General features: G+C 45.6%; 1 protein-coding gene across 1 annotated transcript in view; it reads right to left on the reverse strand.

Moving 5' to 3' along the window:
• The window catches only part of HPSE2 (heparanase 2 (inactive)), a 101,378-nt gene that overhangs the window by 64,075 nt on the left and 10,307 nt on the right, over positions 1–26,996 (reverse strand). The window contains exon 3 of the mRNA XM_057380735.1: positions 25,549–25,710. Within this exon, the coding sequence (XP_057236718.1) occupies positions 25,549–25,710 (162 nt within the window). The remainder of the gene's footprint in view (positions 1–25,548; positions 25,711–26,996) is intronic.

A 26,996-nucleotide genomic window follows, 5' to 3' on the forward strand; every position in this document is an offset into this window, starting at 1 on the left:
GAATCCCGTGACAGCGCCAGGGTTAGGATCCAGTTCTCCCACATCCCTCACCAGTGCCTTAACTACAAGTAAACATTCCCTCTCTTTTGCAGCCCTCTATCTTATTCTGTGCAAGGAGTAAGCCAAAGTCCTGCCAAGCCAATAGTTTTTAATTACATGATCGCATACTCTTGTAATGCATATATGCAAGGGAAACGAATAAAGGGTGCATGGGTCTGGGTATTTTCTAACTCTTGTATGACTAATTTCTGCAGCTTTACAGGGGAGGGTTTGGATATATTGTCTATGATTACCTTTCTTTATAGTAACAAGAGAAATAGAAATGAAATTATGCAAACATGCRGGACTACTTGCAAAAGTCTGCGGCAGAACCTTAACTCAGAATCTTAAAGGAGCAACTTCGACCTCCATCTCTTTAGCAAACAGAGCAACTGCTGGGAGCAGACGGCTGGAGCAGTAATTACATAACAGGCACTTCACTACATATGGGCTTTAGGTGTTTTTTCCYTGCTAAGTAGCCAGGGATGCTGGAAATTAGCAAGTGTGAGCTCTTTGTTGTGCTGGAAGTGTTCAGCGGCACTCTGGCATAGGCAGGCGCTGCATGCTCCTTCTCACAGGCTGCTTAAACAAGAGCTCATTTTTTTTTTTGAGTGTTAAAGACCTGCAACAGTACGAGCAAATGTTGTAGAGAGAGAGGGGGAAACACTTTTGTGGATTTGCTTGCTCCCATCTCATCCCATCTTCCTGAGTCACCGAAACAAAGGGAAGGGCACAGACATCATCCCGTTGTCCCTTTGGAGCCCCAGTTCCAGCCCTCATCCTCTCCCTGCTAAYGTGAACGCAAAGACAAAGCCAGACAAATACAACCAACAAAGAAAAGAGCCAACAAAATGGATGAAGAAATTAAAATTTCAATAACTATCTTTTCAAGAAAAAATAATTGCAAAGAAAAAAYGAAAACCATGTCAGTAGGGAAGTATATACAGGGCTTTGAGCCCTCTGTTGTGCACAGATCAGTTAACAAAGCTCATTACTCAGAGGGGGCTCATGGGAAGGGGGGCTACCACCACCTTTTGCCTGGCTATGCAACCCCCAGAGTGAACCATCTGCACCCTGCAGATCCCTAGAGTGACTCRGGCTTTCCTGCTCACACTGGCAATAATGGGAGAGGGATCCCGGRCTCTGCCCCTGTACCTTCTAGGAAATTCATTCCCTGTGGTTGTTGGGTAACTCTTCTGTAATAAAAATTAAACACACAGATGTAATAAAGAGTTTTATTCAGAATAGAGGCCAATTTACTGGTAATGGCAGCGTTAAAGCTCTAAAAAGGTATTGAATTACAGAGTAGTAAAGCCACAGAAAACAGCCTCTAGTTCTAAAATAACTACAGGTGCCAAAATTAAGGAGAACCAAATTACCAGCCTGTTCCCAGTGTTGGCCTGCAAATACTCAACACAACATGAAAAATGAATAGCAAATGATTGCCTTTATATTAAGAAGAAGTTGCTTGAATATATTAAATGTGTTTCATTTTGCAATTTCTATATTTGCTCTGTTCCCCAAACCAGAATTATYCTCCTAATGGATAGATTAATGAGATGACACCAAGCAGAGGGAGAAGGTCATGTATAATCAGAGCACTTGCAGACAGTGTTTATGAAAGCTATTTAACAACACCAAGCATGAGTACACCGCACTTACAGCTAAAGGCTTCTAGGAGGGGCTGAACACCTGCATGCTCAGCGTGCACAAGGGCTTTAAACCAAACCAAATCTGCCTTCGTGTGAAGGATGGCAATCCTGGATGACAGAGAATGAGATTTCCTGTCAASTGACCTCCCACCTCCCAGGCGAAGGGAAGACGAGCAAGCCATTGGTAGCATCACCATTCAATTTGAAAAAGCACATGTTCCTTGTCTGGAAAAGTAAAATTTGGATTCAATGTGCTAGCTGCCTGTGCAGCCATGTGAGGCAGTATAATGGCACATGAAAGAAAAGGTCAAATTTACTAAGTGTTGAGGAGGTGTCATCAAGAGCCACATATTACTTCAAGATGTGTTTTCAGCAGCAGAGCCTGCACGAGCCCCTCTCACACAGAAATCTTTTCTGCCCATTGGGATTTGGAGAMTTCCTCCCAGCTTGGGTGGAAGTTRCTCATCTGCACAGGGTTACGGAAGATCCGTCTCTTTTTCCTGCTCCATCCTCCCCCAAAGTGYCACAAAATGCAACCAAACTGATGGGAACAAGACTCTGGCAAACCCCTGTGCTTCTTTCTTTCCTGTTTGCAGAACTCTGCATGTTACCTACAGCAACTAAGCTTTTTCAGAGCACTGATTGTATCCCACATCATCCGAGGAGCTGTTTTCACCTCCCTCAGCTTTAATTTTCTTCAACTTGAGTTATCAGTTTCCTCTCACCAGTGGTAGCAGCCAGGGATGGGGAAGGCAGATTTTTACCTCTCTCTAGCCCCTGCAGAAATGCTCCAAATATTTTCAACCTGTTGGGTTCCTGACCCATTGACACACTTCCTTGTTTCTGCGTTTTCCATTGAGGAGCAGAGAGYGGGTGGGAATTGCCTGCCCAGGCTCAGGAAACCCAGCAGGCAGCACTGGCTCCACACAGCATGACACCTCTTGCTCAGGGCTGTCTCCCTCACTGCCATCCCCCACTTCTTTCCAGAAAAAACCTCCACCAGCACAACTGTCAGCAGCAAGAGCAATGTGCTAAGGCAAGCACCGAGGCAAACAGAGGAGCCATCAGGCTCTCCGCAGAGTAAACATGAGCTAAAATCCAGAGTCACATAAATCACGTGGATACACGCAGTTCTGAGGGGAGAGGAGGAAAAGGAGGGATTCATTTTTCTTGCACCAGTCCTGGAGGCCCCTTCCTGAGATCAGAGCAACTCATCCAGAGGCACTGGGGATGCACTGCATGGTTGGGCCAAGGGCAAGGAGCTGCTTAGGAGCACGACCTTGATGGTTTTGTGCAGATATTTGATGGTTTTGTGCAGATATTTGCTCCCAGGCTCCTTCAGGACAGCTTTCACTCCACGACCAGTTAATACTCCTCTTCTGCAGCGGGAGAGCTGCAACCAAGATGCAAAGCCCGTCTGCTTGATCCACCTCTTACAGGAGGCGATTTTGCTTCTCATTCACACTGCACATCACAGGCCACTTYTCAGGGCAGATCTGCAGCCCCAGACCACAGKGCTGAGATTCAGGAGAGATGAGGGRTTCACTTKAAGAGGTCTGGTTGACTCTTCACAGAGAGGCCCCAAAAGATTTCATGGCAGGGCAGTTGCAACTAGGYGATCTTTAAGGTCCCTTCCAACCCAAACCATTCTATGACTCTAGGATATAGGCACTAATATCCCAAGATATAAAGTAGCTTACATGGTAGCAGCTCTTGCCATAAATTAAAGGGCATGGAATGAGGAGATAGATGTGGAAACAGGAGACAGACACAGGGTAGTGCCTCAGTACAGCTGGGACAATGGCACAGGGCCAGTCCCCGCATGAGCATGGCACGGGATGTGAAAAACTTGGGGTAAAGTATTAATATCAAGATTTAAAAGCACAAGCATTTTCATGCATTGAAGTGAAGCCAGAATTTTCAGAGCACTRAATTCATTAGTCATATTAGATGAAGCATCCAACTCCGAATATTCTGTGATTCTGTGAAATGTTCACTGAGAGCAGTGCAAACTGGGGTTGGCTGGGCATATCGAAGAACAGCTCCCGTGCCCAAGTTTCCAGTAAGTTAATRTGCTTTGCATTATGTATTCTCAAGTTCAGTTGAGAATTTTGCATTATTTGGGTGTTGAAGGAACTTTGAGCTTTGCACAAACAGTAACACAGACATTTCAGTATTAAACTCACTTTCAATTTTCTARTGATCTCTGCCTGGCAAAAAAATAGTAGACAAACTACAAATATAATTGCAGCAAGATGCTGAAGCAGTGAACAGCAGTTATTTCTTAATTCAGTAGCCTCACATTTTATGTTCATATCTGAACTTAACATCCATGAGTACTCTGTGTTAGTTTAACCTATTTCGCAAAGCTCAGGAGAAAAGATTAATTTAGCTCTCCTAAAAGTCTCTCCAGTGGTTGAATATGCTTTGCYTCAACAAAGATATAGCAGATAATCCAGGAAATTGCAAGAAAAAAAGACATTAAGGCAGTGCCATATGTGATGTCTCTGATACCTACAGAGATAAGGTGACTTACAAACTTTCCCATCATGAAACAGATACAGAAAGAAGGGCATTCTTTTGGTTATGAAGGAAGCAAACAACTCAAAGTGGTGTTGCTAAATGCTCTGAAACAGTAAAGATGCAATTATTTATTTTAAATTAGCAGTTTACTTGCACTTATTTTTTTATCTCTTCATTTACATTGTTAGTACAAGACCAGAGAAGTTTTGAAAATGTTCTTAAAAAGCAGTTGTGAATGGTTTTGTTCAAACCCAGTAATGTATTTGAATTCCAATATAAAAATCTGTGTTATCTCCCTGGATCTTATTGGATCACCAGTAGGTGATCTCTACTCTACCAGTAGAGTAGGCAACCTTCAAATCCCCCTTCTGGGAACAGCCACATCCCAGGGAATAATTCTGGAGACTTTAGAAGGGCAAAGCCTGCAGGGCTGCTCTGCCAAGTGCTGTATCATGCCTGGAAAAATGATACAACAGACCAACTCTTGGCAAAGACATGAAAGGCCTTCTAGGCTACCCAGCAAACACACCACAAATGTTTCCCAGAGACACCACTCAGCAGAGATACCTGAACATTGGACATCACACRGAATAACAACCAGTTATTCAACCTTGGAGTCCTCACAATGAGTCCTGACACAGCTCATCCTTCCATGCCACATCCCTGCTGCTCACATGGAGGGATCTGGGAAGCCTTGCCACAGAGGAAAAGAAGGGAAGGTGTTCCCCAAATGTTATTTTATGTAAATATGATAAAAGTTTCCCCAGAGGGTACAGGAGGGGTAGAAAGCAGCTCATTGCGCACACAGTACATTGATGCTGCAAACATACAGCAACTCTGATGCACCAGATGTGCTCTGTGCATATCCAGATGTGCTCCCGTTTGAAGTCTCYAGTACTCCCCAGCTGCACTTGTGACTCATCAGCACACATACCAGAGTAGCTCCCCAGCCATGAGATCCCCATGGCACACTTGGGTGACACATGCTGCGGGATTTCTCAGGCACCCATAGAGTGATTCTATCCTCCYGGGGAGCAGAGCCCCCTTCCTGCTGGTGCACAAAGGCACCACATTCCTCATGGGACAGCAGTTAAGGGCAAGAGTAGTCCTGATTTATGCTATCAAGCTCAAAATCAAAAGGAACATGTTGCAATAGGGAGAGTTACATAGAAGAAGCATAACGGATGCATAGTTAATGACTGCCTGAAATTTGAGATCCATGATTTGCTGTTGGCTGATTTCTTCCCCATGGTATCACCCAGTCATTCAGGTTGAGAATTTTGGTTGTAGCCAAAAATCCTTTGCCAGAACATGCTCTGAAGAAATAACCTCAGTTTGGAACACAGCCTGTGAATGTCTGCTCGCTCAGTTCCAGCAACACACTGAAGAGAAGCGAATCTTCAAATAACTTCTGGTCTCTCCTACTCATTCKCCGGTTGCTCAGTTTGGAGATGGTRAGATACAAATTCCACTATTTCTCTCCTCTTCTGTCATCTGCTCTGGAGCCCACTCTCTGCTCACTCTCAGTAACACTGATGTTCACACTTCTGTCCAGAAAGTCTGGTRTTCACATCTCCATGTGGAAGAGGAAGGATTGCTTGTTTCAGCCCAAAAAATCTTTGCTGTGTGTTTCTGTTTTTCCTGATTTACGTTTCTGGTTCAGACAACACTAATACATCAAGCTTCCCATCCATTTCCATAGAATTCAAGAAAGTCACCCTCAGCAGCAAAGACATCTTCAGCACTTTGCTGGGGTCAGACACCAGGTTGGCAGAATGATCACTTACAGTAGGGAGGGGGAGCTGAACCTTGTCCACATCCAGCAAGTACCTCAGCAAGGTTTTGGGATGGGTTTTGGGCTTTCTTCCCATGCTTGGGCCAGCCATGGAAGATCAGCTGGGACGTGATGCCCCCAACAAGGCAGTGAGTGAAGAACAAAACTCAGGTGCCCACTGTCTGGCAGCAAGCTGGGTTACATGAGGCACCCATGCCTTTCATTCACGGTGCCAGTACTCAGCTCCTGGCAGGAGCTTGGTGGGATTTTTACCATTTGGCCAAGCACAAAGCAGAAGGACGGGGCAAGCAGGAGGAAATGTGAGTGAACAGCATCCCTGCTTGTCCCACAATCTGCAGTGAGCCAACAGTGACGACTTGCACCAGATTTCCTAGTGACAATTCTGCTGCTGAAATGTTCCTGCCTCTGGAAGCCTCAGCACGAGTCTCACAGTACGTTAATCCCACCACATAGATCTGAGGAGCATATAAACACCATCATCTTCACCACTGCCTGGCACATCATAAATACAACTGCTTGAAGCTGGCTGTTGGACACTCGTCCAAGCAATGGTGCTGTAAATTCAGAGGGCAGGAGAATCTGCACGGGAACAGCCCAGGAGAGAGCAGGAGACAGCTGTTTCATTTCTACTTCTTACAGGAAAATATTTCCATGAAGTGTAATGTTTGGAAAATGTCTAACAACCCAGTTCATGCTTTCTACAGATTATGTGGACTTAGCATTTCTGTTGTCYATACTGGGATAGATGAATAGAGAGATAAAAGGAGGCATGAAAATATAAGACAGTTGGAATGCAGGAGAATCTACAGAATGTGCGAAAAATGTAGGAAAAACTAAATAAAAGAGGAAAAGACAAATGAGATATTGTCAAGGCAGCCAGTGAAGCAGCAGGGTCCAGGTTCAGAGGTGGAATCATTAAACGACAAGTGAGGCAGCTCYTACGAAAAGCCTACATGATTTTTTAACCCTGGAATTCACTAGGGGGAGTGTGTGGTCAAGGGTGAATGCCAGAATAAATCTGTTTTACGGAAGAAAAAGGGAACGTATTGGGAATTCAGTCACCCAAGAAYGGGGGCTCAGGGAATGAGGTGGCTTCTGCACCGGCCACACCCAGGACATGTCACCCAAGGGCTGGGAARGGAAGGTGGGACACATCCACTCCCCATCACACCCAGCAGTGGCTCTGGACGAGCAGGTTCACTCACTTCCAGACTCAGAACCAGATAACATGGCCCTCTAAGTGGGAAGGAAAAAATGCCACAGAGAAAAATGCGGTGCGTTTTCTTGTGTTTTACTGGGGGAAGACTTTTAAATCTTCCTCCCTTTCCTTCTCCAGCTTCTCACAAAAAYCTGGGATCCTGATCTGGAAAAGCCACAGTGCCAACACAGCGGCTTACACACCAGTTCCAGTCCCTCCAAGCCCCAAGGGCAAGCCAGCAGCACATCAGACATGTCACACTAACTSTGTCCCACCCTCTGCTCTTCTCTGCTGCAAAGAGAAATGGGAAGATACAGATCCTCATGGACACCTGTGCTGCAAGGGGATTGAGGAGCCCAGCAAAGGAAGCACAAGTATCAGAAAAAGGAATTGCCTCAAAGCAAGACTGCAACAAAGGGCCTTCCTACTGCTCCTGATGGAAAATAGGAAGGGAATGTAAAGGACTAGGCCAGTCTGACAGGCATTTCCAAAGTATTCATGCTCATACAGAGCAGCCTGTGCATGGACAACAAACCTGATCCTAAACCTCTGCAGATATACCAAGTCACACACCCCAACTCCTCCCTGAGATCCTGCTTTTCATTCAAGTGCACTAAAAGCAATTGCATCACATGTGTACAGTTGCCCATCCAAAACTCCTGAGTGTCCAACCCCTTGCACATAAAAGTGATTTCYAGGCAAGGAACAACTCAAGGCTCCTATGCATGGGGGCATATCCTACACTTCCAGACATCTGGCAACCTCTCAGGATTCCTGCATCTGTGGACACATCTGGGCTTSCCAGACACGGGGCAGTGGAGAATTTCTGTGCACGCACAGCAGCAGCAAGGCCAGGAGACACATGAATCCCCTCARTCTGGCCAGACAGTGACAGACAAGAGAGCACATCTGGGGAAACCTGGACAGTTGGTCATATGAAGAGCACACTAGTCCAGGAAATGAAGCTGGTGGCTTCAGAGGTGGAAGACAGGCAACTTTGGTCRTTTTCCTCACACCTTCCTGAGAGCAAACTGGTGCTTGCATCTCTTGGGGACAGGAATGCAAAACTTGTGCTGCTTCTGGACTGTCCTGTCCTCAGAAAGAGAAACACGAGGCATGGAGCTACTCCCAGTCCCCGTGGGGCTGCCAGAAATAACACAAACCTAACGTCTCACACCAGCTGGCGAAGAGGACTAATCTGGCTGCAGGAACTGCTTGAAAGAGGGCCAAGCCTCCCATCCAGTTCTCATGGCCCCCTCCACCTCCCTGCAGACCCAGTTCCTTTTCTGGCATGATGGTATCCTCAGTGCTCAGCTGACAGCAAGCTGCTCCTCGCTGACGCTCTGCCGACCCACCCTGCTSCACATCCCTTGGTGGGGCTCCTCCAGGCTCTTTCCATGCTGGACATGGAACAACAGGCCCTGGCTCCATGGTGGCCAGGCCAGGGGGTGGAGGTGCAGTGGACATGGCAGGAAACCTCATCTGTCCCTCCACCCTGGTCCCTGTCATTGCTGCTGAACCTCTTCCCTTGAATTGGGCACCTCAAGAGATTCCCTGCATTTCCCTCCCTTCTAACAACAGCYCGTGTCTCTTTTGAACCTCCAGCTCCAAGGCCTGTACTCTTGTGTAGAAGATGAGCTTGTTCATATTTTTAAATAATTTAAAAAAGCATAATTCTTTTTAAAATGCGGTATAATGACCAGAGCAGATGTGTCAGCAACATAATAATTAGATCTGTCTTCATTTACAATGAGGTGCTGAGACAGTGGCAGTTTGCCCACTGAAGTTGTGGATGCYCCATCCCTGAAAGTGTTAAGAGCCAGGTTGGATGGGGCTCTGAGAAACCTGGTTTAGTGGAAGGTGTCCCTGCTCATGACAGGTGGATTGGACAAGATGACCTTTTAAAGGTCCCCTCCAACCTAAACCATTCCACAATTCTGTGATTCTTGATTCATTTCCACCAGCAGCTTGCAAGATAATGAAAAAGAGTGATTTTCACAGTCACATAACTAATTGCAACTAATCCAACCCTTTTTCAGTGAGGCTGCATGGCCCAAACCAACAGCTGTGAAGCACAGTTTTAATTAAATGCTGGTGGAAATGGTTTATTTTCATGACTGCCATCACATACACCTTGACTTGTTCCTGCCACCACGTCCCTCCCTGTACCACTGCCTCACTGTGGCTTCTGCATTAGGAAAGCTGCGTTAAAAATATGTAAGAAAGCAATTTTTTCTCGAGTCAATGCAAAAGAAGGAGGCTGGCACACTCAGGAGGCTGCATGTAAATGAATCCACAAGGCTATGTGTTTCAGAAAGATGAGTTCAAAAATTAATTTTAGAAGGGTGAGACCCTGATGGAAAGATAGTCTGCATTAYAAGTGGACAACACTGAGCAGAGCTAAACTCAAAACATTCCAAGCCTGATTTGGTCTGCAAGGTTCCTATCTCCTTCTGTCACACATTATTAAACATAGATCAGAAACAGGATCTAGGATTACAGAACACACTGAACTCAGGACATCAGAAGACACCTGTCCTATAAATAGGAATCATTTACCAATTCAGAACAACACACACATGCTTTGGCAACCTCTCAGCCAATAAAAGCAGAAGCCACAATTTCAGAATTATCCAAGTGCTGTTATTTTAAATGCAAAACAATGGTTTACATCATCATGACTTAACTCCACATTTCCCAAATTCTTATCACACATGTCTGCACTGAATCACACCAAATGTTAAACCTGCCCAAAATGAGTCCAATTTGGAAAACTGACTTTTTTTTTTGGATGAATAGAGCAAAAAACCAGAAAAACAAAAAGCAAAACTTYAGGTTTGGAGCTGCTGATCTGGTGCTTTTGATTTCTTCAGTAGATTTTTGCCTGTATCCCAACATCCCAGGATTTCAGCTTCAAAATTTCAGAGTCGATTCAGTCACTCAGATAACAGACTTTGCGTGGCAAAATGCTCAAAAACACCAGTTTGGGATTTTGAACAGAGTTGCAGTATTGGTCTCCAATTTGTTGACACTTGAGTTTCTAGGAAAAATTAACAGGAACACGTGCAAGGGTCCGTACAAGGGAACAACGTGAAGTGCCGCTTCCAAACAGGTGCAGCTGATTATCTGAGGCAACTCTGTGCAGGAAAAGAAAYGCTGTTTTCTTCGCAAATTTTAAGAGCACTAAAAACTTCCAGATAATGGGAAGTCCCTGAAGCCTTTAGAAAGTGTTTTCTCATACCCCATACCTGGTATGACAGCTGCTTCTTTGCAGCTATGGGGAGTTGTGGTTTTCCATTTGTGAAAATTCAAGTGAAATCTATCATTTTTTGGAAAGAGCTTAAGTCCTGGTGTTCTCAAATATCTTTACAGGTTGAATATTTGGAAAGGATCCAAGACTCCAATCAGAGCCTGAATATGTGGAAATATTTAACTCTCTAAGAAACAGTATATAAAATAAGCTGTTTCTCTGCTTGATGACTATTTCAGGATTGACTAATTACTTGTCATGATGCCAAACACCACAGAGAAGGCTCAAGAGGATAATTTCTGAAACTTGAATTTGTAACATTCTATCAAAGGAAGATGATTTCTGTGTCAAAACCCTATRTCTGGAAATTTATATACAGCAAGATCATAAATGAACTTTTGGACACCCGAGTTCAGAAGTCAAGTTATTCAATGAAATATCTGCTAAATCTTTTTTTTTTTTGGAAGGTGAAATGAGCAAGCTTTAAAATAAAAACAGGGAAATAAAGACAACTGTATCAAACACTGGTTCCTCTTGGGGAAGCRCTCACATTTCAGATTGTTGGTCTCTGGATCTTGTTTCAGGGAAGGATTTGGTGGCGGGGAGCAAAGACTCCCTGCTGTCCTGGTCAGCACATCAGCTCCTCCCTGGGGGTGGTTATGGCAAGGAGATGTAGCTGAGGTTTCCTAAATTCAGCCACCTCTGTCCAAAAACCCCGACCTAAACTCGATCTTTCTTCTCACACCAGTGCTCATCATGGAAAGACCAGGCAGGTTCTGGCATAGGCAGGGGCTAAATTCACCACCTCTTTTTGGGAAGAGAACCACAGCCCATAGTCCAAGCTCAGCTTTGCTTCCAGCTGAGTGAAAGGTCCCTTTGGCCAAGTTATCAGCAAAGGTAACAAATTCAGTTTGGTTTCAGGAGCATTTAATTCCTGCCATCACCTGTTCTCTAGGAGGCACAACACTCATGTTGCACATTTATCCAGCTTGTAAGGATAGAAAGGACCATTCTCAGCATTATAAATCTGCACATTATTGCTCCAAGGTTGTCCTGCATTAGGCTGTAAATCATAGCTTGCKTTTTTTACCTTTCTTCTCTAATATTTCAATATATTTACCCTGAATTTTCTCTTCCTCTTGTTGGTACTTGCACATTATTTTTAATGTACCTTTTGATTTTTCTTAAGTAGATGAATCTTTCTGAAATCTTAYCTATACCACCCTATTTCCAGGATTTGGTCATATTTACTGCTCTTTTCTTTATCTCCCAACCATATAGYATTTTGGCTAAAATGGGCTTGAGGAACATGGTGCCCAACACTGCTTCCCAATAACATTTCCAGTGTCAGAACATCCCACTGATGTTCTGTTGGATGCACCTGGATGCAGCTGTCCTCCCAGCTGCTGCTCTGCCCGTGTGGTTCTTGCCCACCCAGATATTTGAAACATCCCCAATTCCTTTCYATCTGCTTCTGTCTCAAACTTAATCTTTTCCCTTTTCCCCTGTGAAGTCTAAATTTGTACTGAGTATCAAAACACATGAACTTCAGTTCACCTGTGAAACAATCAGATGAGCCACTCCCAAGCTCAGAGCTGTGCAGATGCCAAAGCCAAGCCACAGATTTTAGTCCAGTGCCCTGACACACCATGCAAGATAACCAAAGGCTTTGGCACAGAGAGGACAAAGATACAGCAGCTGTTACAGCAGCTTTGTCTATTTAATACCTTATCATTTTAAAATAACATTTTACTTGTCACTAGKGTTACAAGGGAGCTGCACCCAATGGGATGGGTGTTGTGTGGGGTTTGGGGAGCTTTTACCAATGCCCACGGGGGCTGGAGAATGGCTCAACAGCAACTGGGGGGGACTGAGCAGAGGGAAGAAAAGGGGGCTYGAGGTCTGATTAGCACCATGGGAGGGAGAATGAGAATGGTTTTAGAAGGGGGAAAGCTGCAAGAGCCAAGCAGAAGGGCACAAGGCTGCGACGAGGGCCGATAAGAATCGGAACAGGCTGAGCTCCAGCGTGGCGGGAGGGGACGCAGCACGGCAGCCAGCGAGTGGGAGAGGGAGAGAAGGAGCAGCATGAGCATGTTATGAGGCCACAGGGAAGACACAGCTGTCAACCACAGCCCTGCAGAAAGGCATGAGAGGSATCAGCAGGGGAGACACACATGCAGTTTGGTTTTGGCCAGCCTGAGAAGAGCAGGCAGCCATCCACTGTGGAGTTATGCAGAATGTGCAAGGCTGGCTGGCAGAGGAAGGAAAGTGGTCCCCTCTGTGGCATTCCCCACCTCAGATGGGTGAGCTGGGTGCAGACCAATACTGTAACCATAACCCTGAGGAAAGGAGAATGGAGAGCACACGTTTGCACAGCACAGGGGCAGGCTGAAAGCAGCGAATCCAGCCAGGAAAGGAGACCTTTGTGGCAGGGCTTTGAGKAACCTGTTCAAATGGAAGATGTCCCTGCCCATGGCAAGGGGGTTGGAACTRGGTGATYTTTWAGGCCCCTTCCAACCCAAACCATCCTATGATTGTATGTGGAATATCATCAATCATTAGCAGCTCTAGAACTTCATTCCTATATGCTGGCCTTGCAAGGCACAGAAAGCAGCTGTGGCAAATCCTGCCACCACCTGCCAATAACAAAATCTCCTCTTCCTTCTTCCATATTCACTTGCTGAGGGGCTCACAGACTGGCAGTGTGCCTGCCTGGCAGGCCAGGTCCACAGCACCGCAGGGYGCCTTTGGGAGGTGCAACCTCCCTGCACACCCAGCTCACCCCAGGCGGCATCCCCACCATCTATCCTCCCAATCCCTTCCTTACAGACTTGATCCTTGTCACCTCAGCACAGCTGGCAGAGCATCTCACTCCACAGCTCACCCCAGCAGCATGAATAAAGTGTCCCAAGCCTGCCTGGCTGTTAGGGACAGCCTTTCCACACCAGTCTGAGGGGCCCCATATCCACCCAAACTCTCATGTCACTCCCCAYGGCAGGAGCAACAGAGCCCCAGCATCCTGCTCTTGCACCRCTGTCACCTTGYRGGGACAGAGCCAGTTGTCCCCCCASTCACAGATAGCAATGCCCTTGTCCAGCAAGGAGGTAGAGACACAGGTGAAGTGCCATGTGTGTGAGGAGAAGCAGACAGCTCTGCAAGGCAGTAGCGCTGAGCAGGTTGGAAGGGACGCGGTTCAGGCCAGTAGGCTCAGACAGCAGGCCCTGGTGGCACACCCACCTAAATTAGGTGCATAGATTTAGGTGCACAAATTTAGGGGTATATCCATCTAAATGCAAAGCCTGCACGGCTACACACTCCTTCTGCTCTGTGTGTGCACCCCTACAGCYACAGTCTGCTACTGATCCAAGGACCGTCACTGTTCCCAGGTTTCCATTCTACATAGCAGATAATACATAATGGTTTAGACTCACGGTTTTTCTGTGCAAGTATGTGTTGGAAAACACMTAGAAACTGTTACACAACATCAAAATATTTCCGGAAGGACCCTCTGCAGTTGGTATGACTGCTACTTTGTCAGATATYTAAGCAATTTCTTGGCTAATGTCCCCCCACCTCTCAAAAAAACCTGCAAACAAATCCCAGAGCTGCATCRGTTTCCTCCATTTAGAGGCTCCACTAAGTTTTTTCCTAGGATTCCCATTTTCTCTCCTTCTTTTTCTTTACAAATATATAAATAGTCACATCGTCATATGAGACAAGTAGAGACTGACTCTTATGGGTAAAAAAACAGATGTTTCCCAATCTTCCCTAACAAAGTAATATTTTATATATGGCTCTTCAATGGATTTATAGCCAATGAAGGGATGTTACTACATTAGCTCATGGAGGGGGTGGGTGATAAAAACTGGAAAGGAAGAGCCAGACAAGGAAAAAAGAAGCTATCCAGAGCGCTGCAATTGGAGAAGCATGACAAATGGGCAGCACAGTTTTAGAGGGCTTCGACAGCAAGGCAGATTGCCTGGCTGGGAGTGATTGTCCACAGCTGGAGCATCGCAGAGACCATCTGGTATTTCTTAAACATGCTTTCCCCAGGTGATCCAATTCTTGGAGTGCCCCAGCAAAGAGAAGAAAAAAAGGCCTSTGAGTCTCAGTCCCATTTCCAGAGTTCCCCTAATTAGTTAATAGAATTATATTTGAACTGGTTTCAGTTTCTCGTACAAAACCTTTGCTTTTGCCACCTTTTCACTGGAGGRRRAAAAAAAAGGAAAATTTAAACTCCTGGASGTTTTCTTTAAGAAAGTCAATGATTGTGTCTCTTGGCACAGCAATCCAATATAAAACTTAATGAAGTAAAGAGAGATCCAAAATTTCTTTTGAACACCTTGTAACCTCACATTTCCCCCACCACTTTTAGCTGCACAAAGCATGCATATCCAGAGGTTCTCACGTTACTCTCCCACCCCCGTGTATCCATCCCCAGTATGAGCCTCTGAATAAGCAGAGCATGGACTGCATGAGGGACTCAAGGCCTCGAGGGACTCTTATTTACAGGATTTTGACTCTTTCCTTAACTAGAAAAAAACCTTAAAGGGTTTAATTAACTGCGCATGCCACACAGTCCCATCCCCACAACAAGGAGGGCCGGCAGAGGAACAGTAGAACAGCATTTGCTGCTGTCCTTGTTCCCCACAAGACAGCCCCTTCCAGAGCCAGGAGCACTGGGGAMCAGCTAATGAAGAAAAGAGCAAGAGAGAGCGGTAAATAATGGATGAACGGACAGATGGAAAAAGGGTTAGAGCGAGCAACTGGAGAAGAAGCCTTGGGAACCAAACRGCGTTCCCACCAGCAGGCAGTGCCCCCACCGAGCAGCGTGGGGCAGGAGCCAGGGTCCAGCCACAGGGATTATCCCCGGCACTCCCCGCCAAGCCAGGCTCACCATCCCCGCCTTTCCCTTCTCCTCCCTCTTTTCTCCAGGAGTTAGCCCAGCCACAAAGCCCGGCTCTGTCAGATGTATCCTGCACGCCACAGTCACACATCCCCGATCCCCTGGCTGCAAACTCCTCAGCAGCATGCAAATACCACTCCTGCTATTTTTCACGGGGGAGAAAACCCATAGAGATGGTTGGCTGGAAATGCTGCTCCAACTGCAGCAACATTTGTTGCTATGTCACGATTTTGCTGGAAAAGTTTTTTAAAATGCTGAGAACTCACCAGGCACAGTTTCTTGCTCTGTTCACAAAGGCATCTACCTTCTCTGAGCCTGTATTTGAGAAAAACTAGTGGGACCATAATCCCAGTCAAAAAGACATGCACAAGGTGCTTCAACATCTCCAGGCTGAAAAAAAAAAAATCTGATTAAGTTATCGGGAAGAAAATACCAGACAAAAGAAACCAAAGGAATATTCAGAGTGGGTTTTGGCTGGGGKTTTTTTGTTTTGTTTTTAGGTAGTTTAGATGGCTAAATCAGCATATTCCACCACCATGCTGGGAGCAGATTTTGGCAGAAAACCCATCCTCATGCAGTGATATAGATAGCAATAATGGAAGATTATATAACCTATGAATGTAAAGCTAAAAAAATAGCAACCAATTGCAAATTACAAAGTATAGAAAATCAACACAGTATTTAAAAAGCATGATGGAGAAATTAATGCCTTGCTGGGTTATGAGTGGGAATTTAAATATAGGAATTTAAAGGAGGAAAGAAGGGAAATAAAGAGACGTAGTTGTGTTATTTCATGCACATGGTAAAATTCTCAATGTAACTACAAAAATGTAAATATAGGCACTCTGAAAAATAAATGTAAATATAGGCACTATGAAAAAACTATGATGATGAACTCATCATAATAGGATTATATATATCACCATTTGCTAATGACCAAGACATGTATTAGATAACATCTGCTTTAGATAAACACTGTTAAATCATCCACCCTGGATAATTTGCACCTCCAAGTGYGCTAAGGAGATCTCTGACCTGTTCATGATAATTTTTAATAAATCTTGGAATGCCAAGTAACTCTAGAAGGGTAGGTGAGCCCTGACCCCATGCTGGCACTTCACCAGGACTTACTGACCTAAGAACCAGCAGCCAGTCAGGCTGACAGCAGAACTTGACAGAGTAATTAAAAGACAATATGAGAATCTACCAATAATTCATTATATTCATGTCTCAGCTAATTACCAGTMAGCACATGTTGAACAGAATCAAATCCTGTCTAACAGGCGTTACAACTTGATTTAAGAACTCACATTAATAGAAGTAATTTGGGATAAATAGGTGGACAGAAGTGGCTAATTMGACAAAAACCTATCCATTGCTTGTTCCCATCCCACAGGATGCAGTGTTTTTACCAATCATTCAGATAAACACAAGATCCTCAGAGGCAGCTTGCAGATAGTGCAAATGAAGATTACTAAATAACGAACAAAACAGCCTTCATTTATCCTGTGATCCAATTTGTATGGCTAAATGGCCACCATCCAACCAAGCGTGCTTTAATTCAGCCAAGCACAAGATAATACACGTACGGGAAAACAATATAGGGCTTGTATGTCCAGGATGGAAAAGTCTGTCCTGCATGGCCACAGGACAAAGGAGGAAGTATGACAGGACTTTGGCAAAGTGAAGCTTGAGGACCCAAATCTATTCAGSTTTTGAAAGAGAAAAATCCAAAAGGTTTGGCTGCTGCACGTAGGCATTAGGTTAGTGTGGGAGGAGAGGGGGGTTCTAACCTGGTGGAGAGAGGCAAAGCAAACTCCAGGGGTTGAAAGTCAGAGTTAAGCATGGCACTGACAAAGAGGAAAAGTAACATCAGCACAGCTGAGGATGAGAAACATCACACAAGAAGCTCTGGATRATCTTGGGGCCCAGCATAAAAGCAGGGGGTGAAACTCAGTAGTACAAAAGGCAGGTATAAAAACCACTGTGAAATGTAAGACTGGAAGGAGCCCAGACATCGGCACACTGGGGGTCTGCTTTAGGCTACAAAATCAGGGAGATCGGAAGCACAGGCTTATTGGGAGCATCTGAAACACAGAACCTGCTGGTAATTAGGGACCTTTAACTGCCCACACATTTTCTGGGAAAGGAAGACATCAGACACAGCCTTGCATCAAGTTCCTGGAATGCACCGACAAAAAAAAAAATTGAGAAAGAAGTGACAGGAGGAAAACTAGGAAGGAGTCTTCTTGAGGTTTGATTACCATCAACAGAGGGAAACTGGGAAAAGCCATGAAGGTGGAAAGCACCGCAGGAGGGGAAGCCCGAAAAGACTGTTTGTGCTTGTCTGAAAAAAAAAAAACCAAAATAGTTTTTGGAAATAGCGGCAGAATAAAAACAGTGCTTTGTAAGAAAGGAGGCTTCAGTAATCTGAGAAGGTTGGCAAGTGAGATTTTGCTCCAAATGAAAAGGGAGTTTGGGAAAGACAGTGTTTTGTAAACACACAGCAAGATAAGGGAACAGATGTAAATTATCTTAGCRCAGGGGTACAATTAGGGTAATTCGCAGACTCCTCCATGGCTCACAGCATGCAAAGGAGAAATGGCAACTCCATCGGGCTGATGTGGATGAGCACAAAGGAACAGCACCAGGAGAGGGACAGAGCGAAAGAACCGAGCGCTCCGCAGAAACTGCTCACAGCAGTGATCACCAGCAGTAACAACCAGGAGACATTTGATAACTACATCAGTGGGAAGAGACAGACCAAAGAGTTCAGCACCTCCTGAGGAGGGAGAAAAGGTTAATAGATTGGTTTATGACACTGAACATGCCACAAGCCCTTCCAAAGCTGCTAGTGCGTGTCAGCCCTCCCCCTCTTCCACCAAAATCTGTTTTCTGTTAGGTTTATGTGTTTTCTTTATTCTCTACACAGCACCCAGAACTGGCTGGTTCTGGTAATGACATTACATATTATAATGTATGTATAACTGCTAATTTTAAGATTCACAATTTATAAAGTATCTTCTCTTGTGAGGCTAGTTAAGCTGGACAGTAAATTGAATTTAATAAATACTGAAYATGTCACGAGAAGCCGTATTTCCCACAGTTACTAAAACAATAACCAAATCAGATAATGAGAAAGCCAAAGTGTGGCTTAACAGACTAGAGGGTGTCACCTGAAAAAGAGATTCACCTTCATGACCTCTCTCACACACACACATGCTGTCAGCACAAAACTAGTTGTAAAACTACTAATTAGGGTAAGAGAAGGCAGGGGATCCCAGGGGTTTGGCTCACAGCTGTCTCAGGAAGCAAAGAGGTATAAATTGGGACAGAATTTCACAATAGTCAACARCTCGCAGGGTTAAAGCAGGAATGTTTAATGCTTTTGCTGGTTCAGACTTCACGGAAAAAAGGGACAACATCAGTACCACAAGATTAATGCAATTAGAAGAATCAGAATGGAAGAGTGATGTATAGTAGCACCTGAGCAGAATGAAAACTACGGAAGTCTGACATTTCARAATAGGTGGAGGTCCATCAGCAACTATCTGTTTGAATTACCAGAAGACAAATGAGGTTTCCAAAGACCAGAAAAGGGTGAATATAGTGGCTATGTTCAACGGGTTGAAAAATCGAGGAAATTCCAGGCCAGCCAACATAACCTCAATTCCTGGAAAAATTTTGAAAGAAATCATCAAAACAATCCATCTGCAAGGAAGGGCTGGAAGCAATAGCCCTACCATGTGAAGGCAACCTGACTTCTCTTTGATAGAGCAACAAGGTCTCATATGTGAGGTACAGGCAACAGATGTTCTGTACCTTTTCTTTCTCAAGGCTTTAACTCCAGTTTTGTGTAACATTTTAATTAGAAAATTAGGAAAATAGAGTCTAGATGAAATTCCATGGGGAAACGCACAGCTGGCTGGRAAATGCACAAAATTGCAGGCATGAACAGGCAATATTGTAGCAAAAATACAATGATTATACAGACAGGAGTGTCACACACCAGGCACATGAAATAACCCTGCTGCTTTTCTGTCAAGAAAGGCCTCAGCTACAACACTGGTCTCATTTTGAGGAAATGCACTTAAAAAACATCCCAGACCCAGTGGAGAAAGCCCAAAGGACCCCAACAAAACACAGGGCCACAAAAAAATTGGAGAGGGCTGAAAGGGACCTCAAGAGGCAGAATCAACTACGCATGTGTCATTCAACTCGAAAATAAAATGGAATTGAGTAAAGAGCAAACGAAAGGCAGTTGTTCAGTGCAGAGAACAAAAGTCTTCAGGGAAACATGATAACAAGCCTCAAATATGTAAAAGATTTCTGCAAAAAGAAAAGGAGTGCTGTAAGCTGTTCTCCATGTCCMTGGGGAGAGGACGTGTCGTTATGGGCTTAAACTGAAGCAAGAGATCTTAAAATAACCAACTCCATAATGATACGGCTTATTTCAACCTGGAGCTGACTGCTGAGGGAGGGTACATCCCTGCCACCACAGAATGTTTTAAAACAAGGAAAAAGCCACATAATTCGAATCAATCARTAGCTATGTCCCCACAACCTGGGTAGTGCTGGTGCCCAGCTGCCAATCCCCGACAGCCTTCAGGCTTTACATGGACATGCCCAGAACACAATCTATTTCAGCSACAGCAAACACCCTCAGAAGGCTCTGCAGTAAAAACAAACAGCCACTTTGTTTCAGAATGAGCTCATATAAACAACTGATAATGGCACTAAAACACTCAATTACCAGAGATCATTTTCCAAGATTTATTCTTCCCAGCACWATTCCATTGGTTCTGATCCCAAGATCTCAGAAAACACCTGCAAACTATACTCAGAAGGTTGGCACCTCTGCTGGTCATTGGCTATGGGCTCGGTACAGATACTGTTTTAATTTAACAGCATTACAGTTTTCCTGGTCCCTTCTTCCCGGAAAGCCTCCAGTGTTCCCAGCAGGTCTCTCCCCCTCTTTCCCATCAGAGCTGATGACATTATTGTGCTCTCTTTGCTGACAGGACWTCTCCACCAGCACCCCAGTTGTGCTAAACAAGGAGACAAATTCTGGGAAACTGTGGTTTTAGCTTTGAATGCTACTTTCTCTTCTTCAAAGGGTTCAAGCCACCAAGAATTTGACTGATGTTCCAAAAGTACCAGCTGGTCACACTAAAGATTTTGCCCCTCCATACACACCTTTCCACAAGCAGACATCAGGTACAGATTTGCCATGGAAAAGGCTAGAAGATGCCCTCTTGAGGTCCTTTTCAGATTTRTTTTGTACAACGCTGTGGGTAATGTGTGTAACATAAGGGACTGTGATGGACAGAAGGGCAGAGACACCCCAAAAGACACCCCAAAAGACACTCTCAAGCCTGTTACACAGCCCCAGGGAGCACTCTCCTTGAAGGAAAGCTGCAGAGCCAGTGCAGAGCAGCCCAGCCCTGTGCAGCACACAGTAAAACAGCTGTGATAGATACCACTGCTGTGCAGAGCACAGGACATTCAGGTTGCTGATCCCAAACGAGATGCCAAAAAGGGAAAGAAGTTTTACTAACATTTGCAGTAACCCTGTCACGTACCATCCCACAAGGTGGCCCACCCTCCAGTCCCATGGAGTTAGGTGTAGCTGGGGATAAAACTCATCTGAGGAAAATTCCAGAAAAAAGAAATGATAGGCACCAAAAGCACACCCAGCCCCATGCCCTGCTCACTACACACTCCCTTTGAGGACAGCCTCTGAGCCATGGTTCTCTCCAGACCCAGCACTCCATGGGATGAGCCTCAGGCCCTAAAAACACATCCTGCTCAAGGACCACTGTCTCCCAAGCCACAGCATTCCACAGGAATCACGGAACCACCAGGGGAGGTTCACAAGTGCAGGAAACACACTCGACCTGAGCCCTGTGATTCCCTGCCAAAGAACAAGTACAACGGGAGTTCTCACCATCTTTGGGGAGGAGCAAAAAACATTTCTGTGGGACAATATCTCACTTGTGAGCTCTTCATGCAGACACAGTGCCCTCWTCTCAGCTCTGTGCCTCCCACACGTAAATGTTCTGCTGCAGCCACGCATACGCTRTGCTGCCCTACACTGCTTTGTTCCACTCATCCCACATTGCACATCCCACCTGTGAAAAGCAGGTGTGCACTCTGCCACCACCACCTCATACCCCCAAAATACTCATCTTGGACAAAGAAAGTCTCTGCATGACTGCTAGCATCTCCAAAAGTAGCCCTTTCTCAAGGAAAAATCTGACATCACATAACTCTCAACTTAAGCTATCTAATGACCTTAATGAGGTAGTAGGATGYCAATGTAAATGTAAAACCAATGTAAAACACCCGATTGCAGTGTTGGACATAGACAGTGAAATGCACCCTTCAGCAGTTCTCAGCTCTGTTCCTAGCAGCTCCACCCGAGTTTGATCCCTGCAAGTSTCTCCCAGTGCAGAGGGGAGAGACACTCTGCTAACACCCTCAGCACGATGGGACAGCAGAAGGTCAACTGGGATTATTATATGCCCTGTGAGGAGGGTCTRCCCCCTTAATCACTGCTTTTAAAGGCTGTGTTGTTCGATATCACAGGATGGAGGGCTCCCACCACACAAGTTGCAGTGTCCTCACTGGATTTTCTGTGCAGACATGGTGTGGCAGGCCAGGCTGGAGAGCCTTCATCATCAGTCTCTTGATGCAGTGAAGTAATCTGTGTTGCAGTTTCAGGCAGAAGGTAGARCTTTAGAAAGATGTTTCTCTGTAGTTCAGGATTAGCAGTGGGGCACTATTTTGTTTCCTGTGGATRGAAAATCCTAGAGGGAGATTTATAGTGCATACTTGTTTCCTGGGAAGCTCGGTTACTCCTCACACTTCGTGTGAATACAGRAGGGGACAGTTTTTCACATGTGTTTCTTGACCTGAACAATTCCCTCTTCCACAGGCTTAACAGGCTTTACTCAAGAGCAGCGCAGGAACCTGTGCAAGTACAAATGCAGTAACACTGGCCCAGCCCAAASTGGCACCACAGGGGGAGCAATTTGGATTTAGTCTGTCCAAGCTCTGCCTGCTGCTGCCCCACTCCCCACAAAATCTGCCTGCACACTGTGTCTCTGCTGCCCCAGGCAGTTCCTCACACCTCACCTGCTGCCAGCCCAATGCTGTGCATTCCRCCCCACCCCACTGTGAAACAGCAAAGAAGTGTTTTTAGGGAAAGATTCCTTCTCCTCGGCTATCCCACGGCGGGCTGAGCTCCCAGAGGAAAGCAGGCAGTGCTGCACTCTCCCCCTGCTCTAGCACGGGCTGACCCGGGAGCACCAGAGATGCTGATCTGTGAAACGAGATACCCATCTCTGAGCACCACGGGGGAAACAGCGAAGATTAATAAACCTCAAAATATTTTACAGCATTTAAACAGCACTGTCACAGATCAAAGGCAATTGCTCGTGTCAGTGAGGCAGGCTCAGCAAGCCTGGAAAGATCACAGAAAGCAGAGGCAAGATGCAAGAGAAAGCCTGCAGACAGGAGCCGAGGAAGGCTCGCACTCGATGAGAGAAACCGAAGTTCTCTAAGCCAGAGTCTCACATGTGTTCCTGGAGGAATGAGAGCCAGAAAGACTGCCTGGTTTCACTCTGTCTCAGTTGTGTCTTAGCACAAAAAAAACCACATTTCATTTTAAGACACGCTCTTACCTTGGAGGTACCTGCTGCTGTGAGCAGCTTAAATCCCGGTACAACACAGCCCTGCCTGATGTCTGAAACAGGGAACACACTGGGAATTATGTGCAAGTGGTGAATAGATTTGAAAAAGCCCCCAACTTGCACTGATGCCACAGGGACTGCAGAATCACACGCCCTATGCTATAAGAGCTTTCTTTCCTAAACCCATGAGGATACTGCATGCAGGTTTGTTGGCAGAATCCCTTGCCCACRCTTGCAGGCAGAGTGGGAGGCATGATGTTTAGTCTTTCAAATGGTTGATATGACTACATTATGTGTAGGTGGAGGAAGAGGAGGAGGAGTAGTAAGGGAATGGGACTTTTTATCCAGATCACTACAGTGGTAGTGRTAGTAATATGGGAATAAAAATGCCACACATTTGTATTTCTACTCTCAAACTCTCCTAGGGTAGCTATCCCATCATAAAGCACCTTTATTCTCATGTGACTTCAGGAAAGATACTCCATTTACATTTTTTGGGTACAATTAAAGAACTAGCCCTCTCACACAGAGGTGTGGGGTTCAATAGGCCACCCACAGTACATGCAGTGCATGAGGCCAAGTGGCTCCCAGACACAGCCCACCAGGAGGAATCCCTGCTCTCAGGATATGCCACCCCTGCAAACTCAGTCCTTCACCAAGGACTCCCTAAAGCACCACTGCATTCYTGCTCGTGCACTTTGCCTCGTGASACGGGGACTCCCTGTACAATAGCAMTGTACAAATCCACTGTGAAGAACAAAAAGAAGTCCTCAAGCAAACTCTGTCTGATTGAATTCTGAAGGTAAGAAATGCCCTTCTGCAACAGATGTACAACCCCCTCAACCCACCCCAAACACCAGATCCATCACAGAGAAGGGAAATATTTACACAAGTTAGTAGAGTTCCAGTTAAATATTATGCTTAGCTGTCTAGAGTCCATGTTCTCAGACTATGTCTATGAAATAAAAGATTAAACTTCATAACAATTATGAAGTTGCTCTGCTCACATTCAAAGGGAGTTAAAGAACATTAAAATAGTTCTTAGGGTAATATTCTGATGMAATTGCTCTCTCCACCCTGGAGAGTTGGAGCTAAAACCTTCTGAACTATCCTGTAAACACACTTGGAAAGGCTAAGAGCCAAGCTGATAACCAGGTRGCACCTCTGCTCTACAGGTTCTGTAAAAAATGTGAGCAATGCCAGAGAGCTTTTGAAGCAGCAAGGGAAGGAGGATAGGGGAGAGCAGCTTCACTTYTCTAGGGAAGTTTGTTTAGTGGAAAGTAAGCAAGTTGTCAGGGGAAAAGCTGACAATGTTGATTCCAGCAGTTGTACTGGGAATAAACAGCCAAGTGGATTACGTTACAGAGAATGAGAAACGGCTCTGAGGATCCCATTTAAATGCTGGGCCTTCAGGAATGATGCAATTCAGCCACTCATGGCCCCGATGTCCAGTGACCCCCCTGGGCTGAGCCCTTTGACAGTGCTGGTGTCACCATCCCACCTCTGTGGGGTCCCCCTGARCTCCAGCACAGCTGATGTCCCCAGGAGAGCCAGAGCTCTCTGGYGAGGACACAGACTCACGCTGGCTTCAAGGCAGGGGCTGGCACTGAATTAGGGGTGGCAGTAGAGAGGGGGAGGTTGTGCAGGACCCGTTTGTCTCCCCCTGCCCAGCAGCAGGGCAGGGCCACTGTGGGGTTTGCCATCTCCTCCCCAGATGGAGCACAGGGCCCACCCTTTTAAGAAAATAAGATGCCTGCCTGCCTCTCAGAGGAAAGGGACCTGTCAAGAGAAGGGGTCTTGTTTGATTTATTAGTCTCTTCCTCCTTCCCATCGTCTGTGGCTCATCCAGCTGCAGTGATAAGGWGAAGAGATATGAAAGGACCCTGCTGGCTGCTTCTGCCCACTCACTGCCTGAAGACATCAGTCCTTTACAAGCACCATTAAATGTGTATCCAAAATGTGGCAGTCTCCTCCATCGAGATTCTGTTCCCTGGATAATACAAACAGTTGCCAGAAAAAGAGTATCCTCTCATCTCTGTCTAGGCCATTATCCCTTTATATTTGCTCTTTAATATTTACTGGGTTCACCCAAAGTGCATGCTCTGGAAAGAAAAAAAATCAGCTGCAGCTTAAAGGACTCCAAATTTAGTAATTGCTGCAGCCCCATCGACGTGAACAGTTAGCAGGGAGATTTCTCCAGCACTTCACATGTCGTGGTATTCTGCTTAGGTCAGACCGTAGAAAATGTTCTGTTCAGGGGCACCAAATCTGGAGTGTTTGCATAAATGCCAGCCACAGAGGCCCTCTGAGTCCACCTCCAGTTCCTGCTGGTTCTTTCCCTCCCAATACCCAGTAATCTTGGTAGGAAACAGAGGCAGCCAGAGAGATGCTGATTCATACAGAGGCCAAGAACCTGAATGTTTTAGCACACCTGTGAGTTAGCAAGAACTAGGCCCAGCTCCTGGCTCCAGAGCTGGTCTTGCAGCCTTACCTGTTAGTGTGAGGTTGCTGTATGTGTTTGAAAACTGCTCCTTTAACAAAACCAAGTGCATCTGAGCTGCCTTTTCCCTCTGTAGCTCCAACATTATGTCAGGATGCTGGGCGATCTTACAGCCTTTCTGCTTATCCAGGGCAATGTCGCTGCGAACAATGTCTACAGCAAAAGGGAAAGAAAAGAGGGAGATGGCCAAGCCTCAGCTTTCATTTTCATTTTCGCCAGACGSTTGGATCAGCACCAGCCAATATGACAGTCACACCATCATCACTCAGCAAGAGCAGCCCAAATAAAGGATCCAAACCCCTTGAATCCACCTATCAAATGACCCTCCCCTGCCCAAGTTTCCTTTTCTCCCACACAAAGCTCGAGTTGTATTTTTACAGAACCCACTGGCCCTTCCATCCTTCCCCTGCCTAGCTGTTGCTCTCTTACAATGCTGACCCCTCCCTTGCAGGAAAGTGCAAAAGTCTCCCAACATTTATATTACAGCTCTGTTACGTGTGTGTTTGACACTAAATAATGAGAAAAGAGTAAATCTCATTCTGGTAACCCCTAGCTTCCAYTTAACCTTGCTTGTCAAAGAGGTGATGAAGAAGGCTTGTTCTCACCTTGGTTATCCTCACTGCAGCTATCACAGGGCAGCATGGCTTATGACTCTTTGAACAAGTGTCCGTGCCCTTCTAATACCTGACATCCCGGAAGCAGAAGGATTATTTAACAACTGTTTTCTCTTCACATGAGCATTCTCTAAGTCATATTGTGAGATTAGAACAGGATGTTCCCTCTCCTAGAACTACTCACCTTCTGGGGAAAGGGAACGATGGAGTAGCAAGACAGAACAAGAATCAGGTAAGATCTGTCAGTCTAATCAGGAGGGGAGTGGTGCAAATCAGTCCTTGTGAGGTCTCTTTTGAGTTTAATAAACTCTGTAACATGTTCAGATCCACAGGCACCAGATGCTGTGTCCTGTTCTTACAAAACCTCAGGCAGCCAGCTCTGATAAGCAAGGATGGAAGTTGGAGTTCTTCCACCACATTGCACAAGGTTACTTTGCCTCAGGAGGTTGACCTTTGGTTTGTTGAATTCCTATCTAGCTGCTGAAGGAGCTTGCTCYACACACTCTCCAACTCCATTATTATTATGCACATCGAGAAACACCAAAGCTGCTTCCAAAAGTCATGTTCCTGTCTCTCTTGGTGTCCAACATCAGGTTCAGCAAATTTAGTTTCAAAGCTCTGCAATGAATTGGGCTGGTAGGGAACTGCCTCCAAACAAGTGATGGAGGACTGGAAGCCAGATTATCTTCCTGTCTCTGAACCTGATCCTATAGCCACTACACTTTCTTGCCCAGGCTGTGTTCCAGAGGCTCTGGGCAGGGCAGCCTCGAGTGGGCAGAAGAAGGGCCCTCACTGCCTTCCTGAACCCGATTAAAAAAAAAAAAA

This window comes from Malurus melanocephalus, unplaced genomic scaffold (assembly GCF_030028575.1).
Source record: "Malurus melanocephalus ecotype Western Australia unplaced genomic scaffold, MMel_1.1 scaffold_12, whole genome shotgun sequence".
NCBI classification, from domain to species: domain Eukaryota; kingdom Metazoa; phylum Chordata; class Aves; order Passeriformes; family Maluridae; genus Malurus; species Malurus melanocephalus.